The following is a 21,246-nucleotide window of genomic DNA, read 5'->3' on the forward strand; positions in this document are numbered from 1 at the left end:
ACTCTTTCCACAATCCATTTCTCTTGAGACCTGGAACAGTAGGGGTTCTGAAACATCATCCAGTTTATTTCAGGTTGGAAAGCAGAATGAAGTTCCACTTTCCCAGATATGTTTCAAGAACTTTTTCATTCTCCAAAATACAGGATTCATTTCCAAAATTTACTAGGCCTGAGGCACAGAGAGTTAGAGTACAGTCATAGGGTGATGACTGACTTAAACTAAATTAGATTTATACACTAATTCCCATTTTTCTCTCCCTTTTAGACCTTTAGGACAGATGAAATAATCATAGGGTAATTTTTTTATATATGAAATAAACCCCAAAACTTCTGTCAATGAATAAATTACTGTCTAAACCAGCAGAGAAAATAAAATACACAGAAGAGATAATAGGGAGAAGCTGCTGAAATTCTTCATGGGTTATAGCTAATAAGGATTCCAGGCTGCTGAGGCTGCTTTACAGTGTCTCGTATCATTCTTGTCATTCATCCAGAATGTGGCCATCTTGACCCATCGCAGTAAAACCTTTCTAGCATATCACACAGTTACATTTTCTTTATATGTTACAGCAGAGATCTTTTGAGATATATAAAATCTTAGTTTGGGCTGACAGTTTGAATTGTTACAATAATATTGACATTGGTTCTAGTAACAGTCTTGCAGAAGTATTACAAGATGCTGCTAACTTACTTTTTTTAATTTTATTTTCCAGATTTAATTGTAGTTGTTGCTTCCATGATAGTTCTTTGTGTGGGCTCTAAAGGTCAAGTCTTCGCAACCTCCGCTATCAGGTAATTATATGCAATAAAAGAAAATAGTGCTGAGTAAGGTGGGGGTTTTTTTCCTCCTTTTTAATTTTTTTTTTAACCTCTTTTTTTTTTTAATTCTTGTGGGAGAAAATGAGTCACTGCTCAGTCATGTAATGGATCACCAATCATGTAAGGGTGTGAAACAGTGATCCCATTAAGTGTAGGGGAAATACAATTTTTCACGTGTTGTCTGGTTGTAATGCATTTATGTCTGGTGGGGAAAGAACCCCTGCTGCATTTCCCCAGAAAAGTGGATTCTATCCAAATCCTATTTTAGTTTCTTGACTAAGTTTTATAACAACTCTTTTGTGCTTCATGTCTCCGCCTTCAAGCTGTTTCTTCATAAAATGCCTGGGGTTAGTGGTTGTGACTTCCTGATGGACTGAATTTGCTTTATCCTCAGGAAAGTCATACCACTGGGTTTTCTTGAATGTTATTACAGTACATGGCAGTGTACTGTGTTCTGGACACTAGCTGCAGTGGTGCCTTAGGATTGCAGTTACTATCATAAAAAGAACATTTTAAAGTATTATGTGACTGACTACTTCAAATTGCTTATGAAATTCCGCAAAGGTGAGGAAATCAGCTTTTTAGTTAGCTGTTTCTGTATGTTGTTTCCCATCCTGGCAAACGGGTCAATTACGAGTTGGATGATTTCTAGAAGCATTCACAATTTGTGTCCCAAGTTCCTGAATCATTGTGTTATCCTTACCAGTCATGTGTATAAAGGTCTGTCCCTCTCTTGTACAATGTCCCCATGCTGTCTTTGTAACAAACAAGATGGAAGATTGGTGAAAGTAGTGAAAAGAGACAGGCTGCTAAGTCTAAAATAAAATACTATGTCTCTCTCTAAAACCAGTCCTTTGGAAGAGCCAGACTCCCCGTCTCCACCTCCGTTTCTTCTTTTGTATCTTTGGTCTCTTCATTCATTTACAAATTGTGTTCCAGGGGCATCCGCTTTCTGCAGATTTTGCGAATGCTGCATGTTGACCGTCAGGGTGGTACATGGAGGCTGCTGGGATCAGTAGTGTTCATACACAGACAAGTAAGTTGGGTCACTCTGAGGAATGCCATAATAATTGATGCAAAAGTCCTTACATTAAAAACAACATGTATGCAGACATGTTGATGACGTCAAATATATTTATTGTAGAGGCAGACAGTCATTTATTTTAACCAACTATGGTGCTTCTGCCTGGTTCGAGGGACAGAAAGTTCCTAAAACATTAAAAATATTCACCTCCACTTTGTCAAACTTTTGACTTGTAGTTGGGCTTAACCACAGGAAATGAGACTTCTGAAAGGTAGTCTGAGTATTTCTAAAAATACCTATGTGAATTCCAAAGTTGTTTTCAGTGCGGCACTGCCTGAAAAGATTACCCAACTACTTTTTGTTGAACAAAAGGGTTGTGAGTCACGGTTGCAGGTGAGGAGATTGTTTTGACTGTGTGAGCTCAGGGGATTTTTGTTAATTGGCACAGCCAACAATTGCTGTCAGTGTTTATTAAGTGCTGAAATGACATTCTTCTATTCCATTATCTTTTAAAAACCATCAGTGACAGGTAATTTAAGTGTCTTAATAATATCATAGAATCATAGAATAGTTAGGGTTGGAAAGGACCTGAAGATCATCAAATTCCAACACTCCTGCCATGGTGCTGTTATTTTGAATCTCTTTGCAGGAACTGATAACTACACTCTACATCGGATTTCTGGGCCTGATTTTTTCTTCTTATTTTGTATACCTGGCTGAAAAAGATGCTGTAAATGATTCTGGAGAAACAGAGTTTGGCAGCTATGCAGATGCTCTGTGGTGGGGAGTAGTAAGTATAACATTTTCATATGTAGTAAACAAAGTTAACACCTTCAAATGGGGAGTAAAGTTCAAGCAAGCATGGAGTAAGAACTGCTCTTGAAATGGCCTCTTTAGTACTTCAATACACTTTCTGTTTTTGTCATTCATGAAAATAAGAAAATTTGGTAATTATATTTGGTAATTTGGTTTTGTTTGGTAATTATAGTCTTATGTGATCAAATTATGTATACAAGGTGTAGAAACATCTAGTCTTATTTCTTCATCTTGTGTTCCCTTCTGTTATAGTGATTATTTTTTCCTGTCGTTCTCATTGTAGGGTTCAGCCTTCTAAGGTGATAAGAGTCTTCCTAAATCAGGGCTAGTGTTTTGGGGTATTTTTGTGTGTGTTTGGTGGTTTTGGGGGGAGGTTTCTTGTTTGTTTGTTGTTTGATTTTTTTAACCAATATCTGTGGTTTGCAATTCAGCCTGGAATGGTGATTCCCTATTTATTCAGAACAGACTAAGTCAGAACAAGGTGCATCTGAGATACTTAAGGAATCCAGGCACAGGACTGTTTTAAAGTGATTATATTGCTTTGGAATCTACTTAGTATCCTTATATGGCATTCATCTGTGCTATGTCGATGTATAATCTTGCTCAGAGATTTCTCAGGTTTCTCTAGGGTGCTGCCATGTTTTGGTGTAGATGTATCTTTAGTTCTGCTAATAAATTTCTACTTTCTTGCTGTTGCTAGTGACAGTTGTCTCTCTTTTTGTTTATTATAGGTACTTACTAGTTTGGCAGCTGTCTTCTGGGACTATATTTGAGTAAACATTTTAATTTTGTTGCCCTTGCTGGTAACAATTCCCTCTTTCTTTTCTCACATGATATGCAAATCCTAGGTTGGCTTCTCTGCTCTGTAATTGTTTTCCATTTTCCTTTGCCTATTACAATTCAAAGAAAGATACTTTTTGGAAGCTGTGTTTTCTTACCATTACCATTCAAGCAATAACCTGGTTTTATCTGCTTTAATTGTATGTAGCTTAATAAAACAAACTGTCATCATCAAGTGCTGCAGGTCTTCAAAATACGTAGGCATCAACTAATGATTCTATGCTTGTATTTTTAAAATGTGCTGATCTTCTGGAGTCTTCTCTTTGATGGTTTAAATCAAAAGGAATTGTTCCTTTTTTTGTTAAAAATGAGATTACTAGTAAGTATATGTGCAAAAAAGACAGGACTAACACCTCTTTCACTAATAAAACATATATTTTTAAAGAAAATTTTTTAATAAACCTCTGCATCTGCATGCACTTACATGGTCTTCTGCCTACAAACAGTACCACTTGCTGTTTCAGGAAGGAAAGATCTATTGATAAGTAAGTCTACTGCAGGTCTCCTGGTGCTGAAATACATGTGTAGCTGGTTTTGAATACAATAGGTTTTGTTTAGGTTGCTGCTAAGATTTGCTGCAGAATTGTTTCCCCTTGCTGCCTGCCACAGTTAAACAGCCTCTCTTAGGCTCAGAAAACTTGCTGTATGAAGTGGCTTTCTGGCAAGTAGCTTTTTCAATGCTTTAATGTCATCACAGCGTTTTTATTTTCCAGTACAGTGGTCAGATGGCTCAGTAATTAACAGTGGCAGATGTAGCTGCATTTAAAAACACATGCTGTCATTGCTGTTTGCATTAAAAATTAAGTATGTGACAAACAGATTGGCTTACTGAAAATACAGTGTAGCCTTGCACAGAAGCAGTATCATCTGTCATGATATTGAAATATTATCATTTCAGGGAATTATTACTCAGGTAATAGGCATGCCAGTTATTTTGTCTAATTACAATAAGCTTATTTAATCAATAAGTTTGTTTATGATAATATTCTTTCTCCATTATAACTTCTATTATGTTGCAGCAAGCCACCTGAAGTGTGATACTGCATTCAATGAACACATGATGTAATTTCTTTAATATTAAAAGTAGAATTTGGTGTCCTTGTTCTGCTCTAAATACAGATGCTATACTTCTGCTAAAAAGATTTAGCAAAACAAAACTGAACTGATTCAGGTCCATCCATTTCTTGTGTTTTGACACTATAATATTCTTCATGCTTTCTGATATGAAAAACTCTGTAAAATTAGGACAGTAACTGGGAGGTGTTTAAGTATCAGGATGCTTTTCAAACTCAAAAACCTCTAAGTGTTAGGCCTCAAAAGATTCAGCTTTATTTTAGCCAGAATTTTCAGAATAGCTTAAATACCACAAATTCTGGTCACTGAAAACCTGTCTCAGTCTGTTTTGAACTGGGCACAAAGAAGAGGATACTTCACAGCTTGCGTCTCAAACACTGTCATTGATAGATGACCTGTGTGGCAATGCAGGTGATTTCTCTTCTCTGAAACTGCATTTACCGTATATAGTAGAGAATGCTTCTAAAAGTAAAGTACTTGATAATGTTTTCACATCCCCTTTCTCACTCTACAACATTGCACTTTTTTTGTTATATCAGTATGTCTGCAATGCTGAACAAGTTCTTTGGGTAGCAACAATAGAATATGTAGCATGGCATAAAGTAATCCATATTAAAGGTCTATGTTACCACAATTCAACTGCATCTGGAATTGGGTATTTTTATATTACTGTGCTTTGCTGACTATAGGCATACCCATAGGGTGCATAACTTTTAATTAAATGTTCTTCATTGTTGTTATTTATAAATCTATATTGCTTTTCTATTTCCATATGTAAATTGACCTCCTGGGCTTTATTTGGATTTCCTCGAGAACCCTGGGATGTAGCTATTCACTGTTCCAGTTTATGAGCTTCTTGAAGAAACCCAAGGTTACCTTGTGGCATAAAGTAAAGATTTGTCTGTTGTTATTGCTGGTTTTGAATGCAGCACATGTTCTATAAATAATTCTGCCAATGGCTGCATAGTCTTTCAAAAGACTAGTTGAACATTTGCAAGTAAAACACAAGTAACATGATGCATCTTTCAGCTCCCCAGTCTCAGTATTCAAAATTAGTGTGCTTATGTTGTCCTTCATGTCCAGACTAATAGTCTTAAACACCTAGGATAGAGTCTGGACAAAAAACCCCCACAATAATAAGTAAATAAATAAGAGATGCTAAGAAAATAAAAATAAGATACTTAATGTTCTTGCCAAATATGCCAAAGATGACCACTGTCAGGGGATGTTATTGCCTCAGGCAGACTGAGGAAAGCTTTCCTTTTGATATCCACTGAAAAATACACAATTTCTAACCTTCACATCTGAAAAAACATCCTTTGGGAAAACTGTTATGTGGATTGTGCTAACAGTCCCTCTGATCATGAACACTGTTTGCCACAAGCAGTTACTGAATATAGCCATGCATGGATATTATACTGTTCCCGTTCCTTTGAATTGCATCAAGCAACTGTCCTCAAGTACCATCTTTAGCTAAGAGTTTCTTCTTGATTTACTTCATCAGTATATGATTTCTCACCAAGAACTGAATTCAACAGAATACTGATAAGTTTGCTTGCTTCTAAGCATACAGAAAGCCATGTTCGTATGTATCAGTACGTGCTTCATGTAAACAGAAAATCAAAATTGTGGGAAAGCTTTGCTGAAAAATTGCAGGAAATAACAGTTGAAACTACACATGCATAGAACTTTCACTAAATTAGAACAGATCTGATCTAATTTATAAATAGTTGAACATAAATATTGAAAAAATGCTGCATGAAAGGGATCTTGTGTTATTCAGAACCCTTTTTTCCCCCCTTCTAAATAAAAAAGCTGCTGAGGAATATACTCTGACTTCAGTGTTAGAAGGTGACACTTCTACTCTTTTTGTGGTTCACAAGTCGAGAATTCCACCTATAGAGCTGTCATACCCTTTTTTATTTTTTATTTTTATTTTTCTAATTTCTTTAGATGATGTGTTTGGGATTTGGGGGGAAGAGTTGGTTATTTTATGAATTTTTTGAGCATTGGTCAGAAGATGTAAGGGTTATTATTTATGCATGTGTTTTACATGCAATCTCTGCATCTTGCAATTGACTTCTCATTTCTGAGCTTCAAGTCTATGAGCAGTTCCAACTATGTTTTGTCCTCATTTAATGAAAATTTGTGGGGTGGATGTAGAGAAACTCTTAAAAATTCGTACTCACAAAGCACAGAAGTAGATATTCTTCCATCTTGTATCCATGTATATGTTTGCTACTGAGTTCAGATCTAAAATTGTCTGTTCACTCCAAGTAAAAATGATCATCATAAGGATGAAATGAAAACAATTCTCAAACAATCATCTTTCTGGGAGGTTTTAAGTCTTTTTGCTGGACTATGTTTTCCTAATTTAGTTATCATTTTATTCTGGTAACAGTGCTTGGGGTGGGGAGAGAAGCTGCCTATACCTTCACTAATAATGAACAATTCTCCCTATTTTAATGCAAGTTTATGTTCAGTACCTTGTTATTCTTGAGAACTACTGCCAGAATGATCCAGGGGATGAATAGGCTGTTTTACAAGAGCAAGTGAAAACAGCTTTTATTTGTGAGGCTAAACATACTGAGAGAGGGGTTCAGCAGCCTTTGGGGTGTGCTGTTTTGCAGGTGTGTGTACTGCAGAAGTGAGGCAACAGAGGAGGGGAGAGGGACAAACTGAGCCCATGAAACGATGGAACAGAAAAACAAGGCTGGAAACCCGTCTTTCTGAAATGAAGACAAGAGCCTACAAGAATGTCTGGTACCATCAGAAGCATGAGGTTCTGGCATAACATCCGAACAGTAACAGTGAGAGGAAAGCCAATTCATTTTCAGATGGTTTAGGGTGTCCAGTAATTTGGTCAGAACTGACTGATGGCTGAAAATGACATCTTCAGGGGGTATTAAACTAAGATCTGAGAGTTATGGCTAAGAAGCATTAAAAGGATCTATTATTTGAGAGACATGACACTGAAAATATATTGTTTGTTGTGTTTGCAATGGGATGTGTAGTTCCATTTCATTTTGTACCCTAAGTTATTAGAAGTGTTTCAGTGTCCTTCAGATGTAGTTGTGTCTTAGTTATGTACCCAGTTGCATTGAGAATGGTGTTTTGAGCCTGCAATGATGACTGTATGAAATGACTGAATTTTTAAGTAGAAAAAGAATCCAAACATCCCCTTTAAATGTTTGTAGTAGTGGTGACCAGGAAGTCCTTTCTTCAGTTTTAGATTACAGTTTTAATTTCCATGTTTCAAAACATTTATGTCCTCTGTAATGCAGTTTGTAAGTTGTTCATGTGAAGGATGTAACTTGAATCTTCTCAGAGTGCTGCAACATACAGAGAGGTGATTGGGAGCAGAAAGTGGAATTTTTGTTGTGTGAGTCACTGCTTATTGCTAACATCTTTATATGCACAAGGAAGAAAAATGCTGTCATTTTGGAAATAAGTATCAAAAGATCACTAGATTTTTTTGTTGATGGGTTGGTTGTTTGGGTTTTTTTAGCTTTATACAGATTGCTTACTTCACAGTAAAGTAAAAGCATGAGTGTCTAATCTGTTTGCATTTGTGCTGCATGGATTTCTGCAACTTGGAAAAAATTCACTTTGTATTCAGCTTGCATGAATGCGGTTGACTGAGTAAGACATCAAGCAGTAGAAAGGCTTCTAATGTGTTCGTTACGTGCAGGTGTACAGGAGAGTATTCCAACCATCTGGCAATTTACTATACCTCGGTTACAAAGAAGTCAGGGAGTAGATTGATGTTGCTGATGTTCTTATATTGCTTGATTTAATCAGGATGGGTATTGTGAGTGGATCAGAAAATTCTGAGTGTTATTTGGTATGCAAAACAATACATAGTGCAATTGATTTTGACATTGCAATGGTGCAAATTTAGAAACAAAGTGGTTAAGGTATTTGCTATAAGGCGATTTTCTCTTATTTGCTATAATGCTTGGCTTTTTAAATCTTTTTAGCTTGTTTGCTCTCCCAGCCCTGCCTTTATAATGCCTCTGAATCATGCATTCTTGTGTTTTGTACCTGTTTAACTATCTAAATTTTTTGCAAGGCACACAGCAATGATTTCATCAACAGAGCATTGTTACTCACCTGATTAGATTGCTGTCTTGCTTTAGCCTGGTAGCTTTGAATCAAATCTCCTCCCTATGCAGTGCTGACAGCCATTACTATTTCTTCTTGCTGTGTAGATTTTTGCTTCATATTTCCTCCTTCAGACTATTGATGCATATTTAATAGGAACAAGATTAGTCTTAATACCAAAGCCTGCGGTGATGTACATCAGATCAAAGTTGTGAAATAGTGAATGAATGAATATGATTTTGTTCCTAATTAAAACAATTAGTTTTACATGCTGCTTTTCAATGAAAATTTAATGTGTGAGCTCTTGTATGAATTTAATTTCATTATGCTAACATATTTACTGTGCTAGAGTAGAAGTTGAGTCAGTATTTCCATTATAAGATTGTATTTTACAACAGTAAAATTAGTACTGTACTCTTTAGGGGGTTATAATCATCGGGCTGTAAAAATTCATTTAGGGCTGAAACTTGGCATGTAAGGTTTCAACAGAATATATCTTGGGGAAAAAAAGAAAATGTAATTTTAGGATACAATGCATTTGTTGATGGATTAGAGTTATGCAGCAGAGAAAAATGTTTACTTAAATGCACACTTTGATTTGCAACCTAATTTCCAAAATGTTTTATTAAGAAAATCCTAAACAAACAGCACAGAAAATATTTTTTTTGTCATAGATGCTTCATATAGACCAATTCAGAAATGGTGGGTAGGGGGGCGGTGGGAAAGGGAAGACAAATATTTCTTAGTTGCATATGAATTTTTCTTCAGTTATACTTCATTCAGCTCAAAACCACCTATTTCTTTTCATGTTTCTATTTAATGTGTATACTTTGACATGATGTTAAGATTTTAACATAGAATCGTTGATAAAGCTTGTCAGTGACAAGCATTTGTGAATCTTTTAAAAAACTGAGACATAAACCACTATCTTCTCTCATAATCTTTTATGTAAGAAGATATCAGAGGCCATTACTTTTCCCATAGTTATATTTCCTGTTTTATACCATATTTTTTTTAACAGGAGATTTTAATTTTATTTTAGGAATTTTGCTTTTTTTTTTTAATTGATCCTCTTGTGTCGGTAAGGAGGTAATGTTATCCATTCAGTTCCTCGTCAGGCCCTGAATTAGGATGGTATTTCAACAACAATTTCAGGAATACAGGCAACTTGCCTTACTAATTCTTAAACTACTTTTGTAGGATATGAAACAGTTTTGAAAATAGGCCACATCTTAAAAATTTGTGCTAAAAAATTAAATGCTACTACTTGAATGTTTTGCATATCATCTGCTTGCAATAAACTTTTCACATTACCACCTCAAGTAGTTTGAGCTTTTCCGTGTGTTCAATAGACACATAATGATGTTGCTTAGAAGGCAGACAGTTTGAGTATGGATGGCTTGCTTCATGTGTTTCTGAGCTACAGCTCAGGTCAGAAATTACATCCACATGATTTCTCTCTGGTACCTCATCTTGTACTAGGATTGGACAGTTATTAAAGTGGTCAACAGCCATACTTTTCCTGAAGCACTTGTCATAACCTTTTATGTCCCCAAATCCAGGTTTTCCATCCCTTCATCCCCTTAACAAACATCTTGCCTCCATAAATCTGCCCTTCTCTCCTCCCCTGGAGATGCTGCCCTGGGCATTGCCTGCATTTCTGCAGTTGCTGAGTTGTATGCATTACAGCAGACAGGCAAACTAGGAGCAACTGCAGGACATGGTGGGGATGGCCCATGTCTATTACCATCTAGGACTAACATCCTCTGTGTCCCTTGGGCAGCTGAAGCCCATGCTTTCAGAAAAAAAAAGTCTGGACTGCCAGCAGTTGAGGTGTCTTTCAACTGCTTGAGAACTTCATGTGGTTTCACATGCTCTGATCTGGTTAGCCTCTTCAAAGCTACAGATAAAATCTCTCTAATTTCCAAATTCGGAAATAGCTTGTGTCATAGGTGAATTTGAATTGCTTGCAGATGCCAAATGTATCCTTCTACTTCAAACAAATCCATTCTTTCCTTGAGCTCATGCAAATAATGACTTATTAAGCCTTGTTATGATACATCATTGTGGTGGTAATCTTTACTTTAGTGTTTTGAAACCCAAACTCAACAGATGTTTCCTGCATGTGTGCATTAAATTATCTGTTATTGCTGTCTATGTATTATACGAATTAGTGATTCATTAGACTATGTTTTCCGGATCTTTACTGCATGGAAATTTTTCAGCTTCTCTTGTTATTTATACCAATATTGTTCTCTGGAATACTTTGTGTCTGACCCCAGTCTGTGGTTGGAGTATTCATATGCTCTTTCTTTGCAAAAGCCCTGGAATACTCTCAGCAAACATCTCCTGCCCATAAAGAAAATCAATTCAGAACTGTTGGCAGCATCGCCCTAAGGAAAGTGTATGACATGATCAGGCAACCCGTATCCCAATAACTTCATATGCTGTAAAGTTGCCTCAGCCATGAAGACTTAAATTAATGGTTTTACTTTATCAGATTTTAAACATGTATTTTATTGTAATTCAATTTTCTGTACCTTTTTCATCTATTGTAGGTGGGGATGTAAGGCTGGAGGGGAGAGTTATGTTCATTAATGTCACACAGACTGTCATTAGAAGAGTTAGGAATGTAATTAATGTTTCTTTAAAATAAATAAAAAAGGAAAAAAGAACAACAACCCAAACTTGCCACATTAGTACTTGCTGTAATGCTTTATGTATTTCTCTTTACAGGTGACTGTTACAACTATTGGCTACGGGGATAAAGTGCCTCAGACTTGGATAGGAAAGACCATTGCATCTTGTTTTTCAGTATTTGCGATTTCATTTTTTGCACTACCTGCGGTAGGTTATCTTGTGCTTTTGCTGGCAATTTGGTGTTGACTTCTTAGTTGTCAGAGGAAATTTTGTTATTGTTATACAGTATTTATTGTATGCATCACTAGATTTGGTATATACTTGAGAAAGAGATGTTTAGTTCAAATTACTTTTTCTGTGCATCTCAGAAGTGAAAGATGAGGAAATTATTTCTCATGCTAATTATTTGTGAACTCAATGACTTAGTGGTGTTTTGGCTTTTTAAGGAATTCACTCATAGTTTATTCAACTGATTAGGTTCAGGGTGAACTGCAGAGTTCTCATACACTTTCTTCTTCTAACAAAGCTGCTGGAAAGGTGTCACTGTCAGAGAGACAACAATAAATAACCAGGGACACTGATGCAGCTCTTGCCAAATTAGCATCTGTCCGCGGCCAAAGTCCTATTTTCAAAAGTGGCCTAGGGCTGAGATTGTAAAGGTGTTATAGCACTTTGCACTGAGAACAAGTTCCAAAGTAGTTTCTAACAAGAAATGAGGCACTTGAGTACCAAGAGTAAATTCAAAATCAGTGAAACCTGGACTGTTTAAAAACTGAAATGTTCAGTGCCAAGGGTAGTTAAGGGTTTCGGGATGGGGTTTCTCTGTGGGTTTTTTTTGTGGTTTTGGTTTTTCCCTCCCACCCCTTAGTTTAGCAGTACTCCTAAATTGTGCTGTTAAAATTTTTGTGCAGCCTGAAAGGTGTTGTTAAAACGTTAATTTTTCAGCAAGTGTTTAAGTTCAGTGTCACCAATCGTGTTAGCAAATGCTTGTGTAGCTGTGGCAGGCAAGTGGTGGGGTTAAATACAGGATGGATGAGAAGAATATTTTTATGCCAGTGTGGTCACAAAAATTCTTTACAACATGAGCTAGTAGCAATTTAAACTTCATTGGCTTATTAAAATTAGTCAGTTACTTTAAAGGTACACAACCTTTTGCAGAGGAGGGTACTTAAGTGTAAATTTTTAGACTCTCCAACATAAGTTTGCCTTTAAAGCATATTCTTTCCCCCTCCTCATTGTAATCTCTTTCACATTTATTCCTTGTTTAGAAAAGAGATCTAGTAAATGAAATGATCTGTAAGAAAAGTGCCAAAAGATCCTATTTTGACTGAAGAGTTTGTTTTGGTTTCTTTTGTTGTTGTTGCTTGGGTTTTTTTTTGTTTTGTTTATTTTTTATTTTTTTCCTCCTTGGACTTGAATGCCAGTAAAGATGTCTTATAAATAAGGTGTAGCAGCCCCACCTTCACAGCAATGCTTTTATGTTTACTTATCAGATTTCTCTAGTCATTTGTAGATGTAAAACAACAACAAACACCCTTTTATCAGTGTGGTATTATTACTGAATTGAATTGTTCTTGCAAGTTGGCCCAAAGGCAAATTTAGGGTTTGAAGCTCTAGCAGTAAATAGTTGATAGGGAATAATTATTGCATGCTGCCTTGTTGCCCTTTTAAATAAGAGGAGCTGGCTGAAGTAATTGTTGTGGCCAAACACAAGTAGCATGAGTTCTCAATTTAACAAAGATCCTTCGTTTCCCAAAGAAGTGATGTTAGAGCAACGTTAGCTCTTTGATCTTTTCTAGATAAACATAATAGGAAGGGCCTTTCCTCTTCCTTTCAAAACACTTGAGTAATACAATTCTTAGAGGTTGAGCCAAGATTACTGGCTGCTCTGACACCTTGACTACCATATGTAAAGAATTAATTATGCTTTTATTGGGTATGTGTAGTCTTGTACTTTGATTTACAGAAGATCTTATTTTTATCTGTTTTATTAAACCTCTGTTAAATGTGTCTATAGCTATGCAAATGACTACATAAATGACTCACACTACACTCAATTTTGGACTTAATAGTTGTACTGTGTTTGGAGGGTATTTTGGGTTGTACACCATCCAGTGCCATTAGTCCATGTCCCTTCTCCTGAGAGTGAATTAGAAAGCCTTGTATTGAATCCTCTGGAGTCCTGCCCATTTTGTAATATTCCTTTTCCTCTTCTTTGTCCTCTCCTCCCAACATGGCTTAACACGGAAATAGAAATTACCATGCTACAGTTAAAAGGTCTTTCCTGTGACCTGAACCGTGCCATGCCAAAGCTTTATTTTTCATAAAAATGAAGTTAAGCAAATCAGGTTAATATTTCTCCTTATTCTGTCATTCCCCTGGACAAGCATTTATCAGGCTTTTAGAGGGTATGAAATATCATTTCTGCTCACTCTTTAGTGTTTGAGTCCAGCTGACTTAAATAGGCTTTGGATCAGGGCATGACAGCATTCATAGTTTGTTTCATCAAGTAATACTAACTCAGTCTAAAAACTTAACAGTATTAAGTCATTTCCTCTAAATAATTAGTTGGGGTTTATGATGCTGAATAGAAGTTTATTAATGCAACATAATTTGGTAAGCTTATGTGTGTTTTTCCTCCTTCCCCTTGAAAAAAAATTAGATCTGTGTTTTCTTTCTTCCCACAGGGAATTCTCGGTTCAGGCTTTGCCCTAAAGGTACAACAGAAACAAAGACAGAAGCATTTCAACCGTCAAATTCCAGCTGCTGCCTCTCTCATACAGGTACTGAGTTCTTGCATTTTGATTACTATAATTTATTTCCTCTTTCTTTTTTTTTTTTTCCTAAACTGTTGGCAGTATTTTCATGCCTGATTCCCATTAGAAATTGAACAGGAGTTACAAATGCAATTCTTTTAAATGGTTTTGGAAATCCCACCTTTAATGTAAACTATTGAGCAGAAAAGTTCACTCCCAAATCAGTGCAAACTGTTTAATTCAGCTGTTTAAACTCAAAACTGAAGGCTACCCTGTAGTTAATAGCAATTTACCTGGAGAAAAGTTATGGAAATACTATGCTTGCAGTTGTGAAAAACAGAGGAGGCTTCACATGAATTTGTACTTTTAAAAAATACATCATGCCTTATAAAAACAAATGTTAGATATGCTTCATTTTCCATGGGACAAATAAATTCTTAAAAATCTCAAATTTGGGAGAATTAAGTCAGAAAGTTAAATGGGAAGATATTGTCTGAACTTTTCAGCTCCAGGGTATGTGGCTGGGAACAACTGTGATTCAGAAAAATCAGTCTTTTCTTGCAGGATACAGGCAGAAAAGTTTTGACCCCCTCTGTTAAAAATACAGTTGCACTTCAGCATCAGAAAGGTCAATGAGCTTTTATCCTTTACTTCAGTGGAGCCAGCATTTCACCCTGGAGAAGTATTAATATTGTTTCATTTAAGGTTTTTCCAGCTTTTCCTCTCTTACTCAGTATCTGCCTGTAGCTTTAGAAGCAAAGGGATCAAATTTAACAGAAATCTAGATGTGCACCTAAGCTGCATCATTTTTGCGTTCTCTTATGACTTCTCTAGCTTCATGAGTGAATGTGGATTTCCAGGTCAGGCTCTTTATGGAAACAGTAGCGAACTGTAAAGTTTATGCTTGAAACTAAACAGTCCCAGAGTTAATGTGAAAAAGGTTTAAATTTAAGGCTCTGGTTATAGGCAGAGATTAGCCCAAAATTTTCAGACGCAGTGTGTTTTGTTTGGATTGCATGGTCAGAAAAAGGTATGGGTTTGCAAAGAATGAAATTCTAGTGTTTCCACTGATTCTTTTGGGAAATGAACCCCAAATTATGGGAATCCAGGGACTGCATGTCCAGAGTGTTGCACTTGGCTCCATCAGAAATGTTGAGGAGTGGAGGATAGACAATGAGTTGCTGACTACCTGTTCTTTATAGTGGTAATTATGATTTACTAATACTTTCAGAATTCTAAAGGCCCAATTTAATAAGTGCTCTACAAAACTTATAAAAAGATTATTCTTAAGCCAAAAAGTTTATGAAATAAGTACAAGACAACAGCTGAAATGAGTGATACTTTTTTTTTCCCCCTGTATTCCTTGTTTTCTTCTAGAGGACAGTTGTTTCTTTAGTATGCTGTTAACCATGGTGGGAATTACATAGTGACTATCTGATCCTTTATTTTCCAACTGCTGTCTGTCTTCCTCTGTCATTCTGCCTTGCTTTGTTTCTTTCATCTAGTGTTTTCTGGACTTTACCACTTTAGATTTTGTGTATGTATATATGTCCTTTTTTCATGTAGTGTGTAAGTGAGGATCTGCCTTTTTAATTTGGAGGCTAATTATTAATCAACTCTGATATATTTACGCATTTAAGAGAGAATGTAGTAGCGTTTTGTCCCTGGTTGGTCTTGTTTCCTAGTGCTGTTTTTCCTCCTTTTTGTCTCAGAACATACTACTTTAATCACTGGTGGTTGACAGAAGGGACAATTGGTTTGGGGTTTTAGCTCCTGGTTAACTATTGCTGCTGTTCCTTGATGCTGTCAATCTTATTTCTCTGTATGAATATAGCCTTACTGACACAATGGCTTCTTTCTGATAGTACTCGTGACTCAGGGAAGAATAATTTTTAGTTTCTGAGTAGGAGCCTGAAATACAGGATGCAATAGGCAAAATGTTCAAAGTTGGAGAGGGAAAATTCAGCTGAGCAAGAAATACAACCCCAATCTTTTGAGTGCAGTCTCGAATTCTCTCTTATTACTTGTTGCTAATATGAACAAAAGTTGCACTTGAGAAGACTGACCTTCCGTTCTGGTTTGCCCAGATCAAACTGTGTAGTTTCTGTTTACTGAATAAGGATTCTAAACCACGCTGTGTTTATGTTTCCAGTGGGGAAGTTCAAGAATACTATTAAATAAAGAATGACTAACATACTACTTGGAAGTTACTTTGTAGTACAGATAGCTACAAATCTGATTGATTCATTGTTCTGTTGCTTAAAACATCTGTTCTAGACTGCATGGCGATGCTACGCAGCAGAAAACCCAGACTCTTCTACATGGAAAATATATATTAGAAAACCTGCCAGAAATTATCATTTGCTGTCACCCAGTCCAAAACCGAAGAAATCAGTGATGGTACCAGTAACTAACATTTTCTATTATAGTAATTTAAAACTTCTTAATTAGCTTAAATTTATTTACTCTCTAGAAGCTATTTGTTGTGTTTGTTTTACAGATTATTACTTGGTTTTAAAGTTTTATTTTCATTTCAGTTTTGAGATTTTCAGTGTACAAACATTTTAAACTATAACTTAATTTCCTTCCGTTCTCAAGCTTGACTTTTTTAATGGATCTGTGGGATTGCAAAAGAGCAATAATGACCGAACTCAAGCACATCGATCAGTAGCTTATTGTTGCTATGATTTCCAAAACAGTAACTCCTAATTGGTTAAAAGAACAAAAAAACCCCAAAAAAACCTCCAACAAAAATACCCAAAACAACAACCAAAAAAACCTAACCCCAAAACCACAGAACAACAAAAAAACCCCAAACTGCTGCTTCTCTTAATTATTGATTTTGTGGCTTTCTGAGCTTCTGTGGTGAAGACACCTTGCGCCTACATAAAGTAATGTTTTTGTATAAACTGATTGCATAATTTAAGATTTTTTTGGGTTTTTTTTGTTTAAAGAACAGCAACAAAAATGCATTGGTCAGAATCCCTAACTATTCTGTGATTCTATGTAATACTTCATCCTCTCTGTTGTAAGAGTATTGCAGAGTAGTCTTGGGCTGGAAGGAGAGGATGGTGTGCAAAAATCTTCCCTAGAATCCCAGGCTCATCTAAGCTCAGTAGCAATATATCCATTTGCTTTTTGTTGAAGGTACGATTTATTGTACCCGTAAAATGGTAAAGATATTCTAGAATAGTTTGATTTATATAAACTGTCACAGAGCTAGCAGATTTTTTTTCTGCAGGCAAGGGATTTGCTAATGACGATGTGCAGAATTCTAACAATTAGCCAGTTTTGGTGGGATGGGATCAATCTTGCTGAGAAATGCACGGTGTACCATCATGAAAATGTAATTCGTCAGGCACTCTTTTGTCTGGTTATAGCTCACTGGGGATCACATTATTATTGAAGACATTGTTGAAGTGACAACTAAATTTGTCTTGGTTTGAGTAATATAATTTATGTGTGGTTTTAGGTTAAAAAGAAGAAATTCAAATTAGACAAAGACAATGGGCCTTCTTCTCCAGATAGGATGTTAACTGTTCCACACATAACTTACGACCACGTGACGGAGGACAGGAAACCTGATTTCAGTTTTGAAGCATATGAAAATTCTGGTAAGAAATTCCATTATAAAATGTCAGTATCTGTAATGCCTTCTATTAGTGATTTACACAGAGATCCTCTTTAATTTCTGTAGGAGAGACAATGAGGATAGTATACACTCATATCATTCTAAAGCAAGAGCACTTTGATTTTGGACTTTTCGTTGCTATCTCGTCTGGATAAGATTCAACCATTCCTTTAATGAGCATAGTCCACTGCAGACAAACTAAAATTATTTGTCATTTTTACCTGCCAGAAGAGCTACTGTCTCTGAGGCTGGTGCATACATTCCCCAGTTCTGCAGTTGTCTGAAACTACAGGGATTAGCTGATAGCTTTTCCACATGAAATTTACCCAAGATGTGTTACTGTTGTGCTTTCACCTCAACCAAAAAGGATTGATACGTCTTGGCTGCACTGAACAGTCTGCTACATGAAACCATCATGTGCTCCTGCCATCTGTTCAGTGGAGTAGGCTGTGAATCAAATTTTGAAGGCAGAATTACTTAAGATAAATGTGGATCCATCTATATTAACCAGCGCTGTACAAAATGATATAGTGTTAGGAAAAAGAAGAAAGGACTTTGATAGTCACCTTTTAATTAATGGCTTAGTTACAGCTGATTTAGCTGTAATGAACTTCCAAAATAACTCTGAATTTACAATGTGGCTTTTTTACAAATGTATTTTTATTAGAAGTTCTACTATGTATTGCTCAAATTTTGGCAACAAGAATGAGGTTTAATTTTTAGGGTGTGTTTTACTGATTACTGATACCTTAAGTACTTATGTTTTTTCTCCTCAAAATTTTGGCTGACCTGGTTAAGTTTAATGACCTTTAAATTAAGATAGCAATGTAGGATGGTGTCAGGCATATTTTAATTCAAACAGAAAGTCTCATCTTTGATATTCTTTTTTCCGTGTGCTTCTGTCTTGTCATGTTTTTAACACCCATGCTTCTCCACTCTTTCTTGGCCTCTGTTTAGGAATGATTGTGAATTGCATCTGTTGGTATAAATGACATAGCTGTTAAAAGATGGACAAGTAATAAGTTTAGTCTGTCTCTCAGACTTTTGGTACAGATAACTTCCTTCAAAACAATCCAATCAATGAACTGTACAACTGCTTAGATTTGTAAAGTTCCACCTTTCCTCACCAAGTTTCTAAGTTGATTAAAGGACAATTTGATTTGGAGGCAGCCTACTACTGCCGCTTCAAAAATCGGCTCTATAGCTTTCAATAAAAAGATCTTCTCTAATTTCTTCTGACACTTGTCTTTTTTCTTTTTCATCTGTGTTCTGCTCTCTCTAAATGCTTACAAGTATACAGGACAAACAGGAATGTTAAAATTGCTTGGTAAGTTAAGGAAAATAATTTTATCTATGGCATGCCAGCTTATAACAATGTAATGTTTGATGTGCTTTTCATGTGTGTCTAGTGCCATATAGTTTCTAAGACATCTTTTGCAGCTGAGGAGATCTAGACCACCAAAAATGTGCATTCTCACACTTGTAATCAAAATCACAGTTCCCACAATTGCACCCACAAAGAGAAAAGTGGACACTCTCATAAGAAGATGATCTCTGTTTATTTTCTTCTTTTTTTATTAAGAAAAATTGCTTGTATATATATATATATAAGCAATAGAAAAAGATAATCTACATATATATAAATTATAATTCATCCAGTAGTTAAATTATCTGAGCATACAGCTAAGAATAAATTTCTAAGCAAATAGGTTGGGATGGAAGAATTTCCATATTTGACCTCCAATATTGTGCAGTCTGAAGTACACACATCTGTTCCTATAAAAATGTTCTGTAGATATTTGTGAACAGATGGGGACCCATAAATTAAATAATTTATTTTAATGTTTGTCTGGATTCTGGGATCACTTAAGCAGCCATGTAGTCCTGTGATGTTTCTAATGTGCTTGCTTAGGCACTCTCTTAACAATTGAGCGTTCCCCAAAGACTCTAGGATTAGAGCTAGGTCTGGGCAAAACCTCTCTGATTTAGTGAAAGTGCTGTGAGCCACCTGTAAGTTGTCTTAGTTGTCATCCATTAATGACAGTGGAGGCTTCTTTTCAGTGATAGAATGCAAGGATGCTCAGACTTGGATTAAATTGTCTGAAAACACAAGGTTCAGTTTCTCCTCAGAACCCATGTGGAACACAGGTGCAATTAAGGTTGTAAAATAGCAGAAAACAAACTGAATCTCCTTGACTACCCCTGACCAAACTTTGAATTGCCCATTTTCCATTTCCACTGTTCTCCTGTATTTCAAGTGGTGCATCTCCATTGGGGATCAAGCTCAGAAGAGCAGCAAGAGCTGCTGAAGTCACCTGTTTTATACCAGCAAGAAATTCCTTCATCTGGGGGGAATATCAGAGGAGCTTTGCCAGCCACCATAGGTTCAGTTTTGATTTCCTAGCCAGGCAGCATGAGCTCAGTGACTTTAAAGGTTACCTAACACTGTTCTCACAGTGTCTCAAAGAAATACTGTCCCAGTGTGTGAGTCCACAGGCATTTCTTGATGAAATAGTTATTAAAAGGATAAAGCTATTCAAAAGAACTAGGCATAGCATGAACATTACATTTTGCCGAGTCTCTTTCTCATCACTGACTCCTGTTGCTTTGCCTGAAACTTTTCCCCAAGAAATTTGGCTTGAGGCAGTCACTCGGCTTAGATGCTTGAAGTGGACAGCTTCAAATGCTTTCTATGGGATGCATCAGGCAGCTCAAAACATGGGTAGCAGTATTAGTATAGCCACGTGGCAGCACTGTAATCTGACTAGGCGCTGGCTACACCATGAATGGTATGAACCAGAGCAAGAGGGGTCTGACGTGTATCAGGTTGTACACTTCAGAAAGGGAGATGATTGAGGAAACACTAAAGTCAGGAAGGAAGGGGCAAATATATAGATTACCTTCCTGAAAATGCAATTTACATATAGGGAGGAGTATCTTGCAGCAAGTGACATTGCCATTAAGAATGGGTTAACTCCCCTGGTGGCAATTTCAATTTCTGCTAAGGTATAATGCACACTAAAAGAGTTTCATACAAACTCTTTTCCACAGTATTTTTTTATTTTATTTTTAAAGATGTCAGGTACAACATATTATATTTTAGGCATGTCTGCATCTCCTCAGCTGCCTGCCTGGAGCTTTTTTCTATCCCCACCCCTTCACCTCTATTTTATGTGCATCTTTACTCTAACTCAGATTGTCAGCGCTCCTGGCCATCCTTTTCCGCAGACCAGCAGTCTTCCAGTGCTCCTTCCTCTCCAGGTAAAGCTCATAATATTTCATTGCTCTATCACCTTTGTTAATTACTAAATCTTTGCAATTCTTTGTCTGGAGTTACCTGGTGTGGCATGGGAAATTATAGAGCTGGTTTTTTAAAGAAAGAAGGCATGTCAGTAGAATTTTGAGTTTGGAAAGTTGCTCAAGTTGTAAAGTGCAAATGTTTAAATGAAATAAAGAAGTCTTCTGTAGAACAGAGGTATTTTCTAAATGCATTAATTAAAACTCGGATTTTCCATGAAAAGTGCTTTAAAGTGTTTTAAATTT

At 36.3% G+C, this 21,246-nt stretch overlaps 1 protein-coding gene across 1 annotated transcript in view; it reads left to right on the forward strand.

The window, feature by feature from the left end:
• Positions 1–21,246, forward strand: part of LOC104413387 (potassium voltage-gated channel subfamily KQT member 1-like) — a gene marked incomplete at its 5' end in the record, with an annotated part of 66,664 nt that overhangs the window by 42,319 nt on the left and 3,099 nt on the right. The window contains 7 exons of the mRNA XM_010024362.1: positions 713–791; positions 1,758–1,854; positions 2,492–2,632; positions 11,413–11,523; positions 14,004–14,099; positions 16,350–16,472; positions 17,545–17,686. Coding sequence (XP_010022664.1) covers positions 713–791; positions 1,758–1,854; positions 2,492–2,632; positions 11,413–11,523; positions 14,004–14,099; positions 16,350–16,472; positions 17,545–17,686 — 789 coding nt within the window. The remainder of the gene's footprint in view (positions 1–712; positions 792–1,757; positions 1,855–2,491; positions 2,633–11,412; positions 11,524–14,003; positions 14,100–16,349; positions 16,473–17,544; positions 17,687–21,246) is intronic.

This window comes from Nestor notabilis, unplaced genomic scaffold (genome assembly GCF_000696875.1).
Source record: "Nestor notabilis isolate BGI_N333 unplaced genomic scaffold, ASM69687v1 scaffold4571, whole genome shotgun sequence".
NCBI lineage: Eukaryota > Metazoa > Chordata > Aves > Psittaciformes > Psittacidae > Nestor > Nestor notabilis.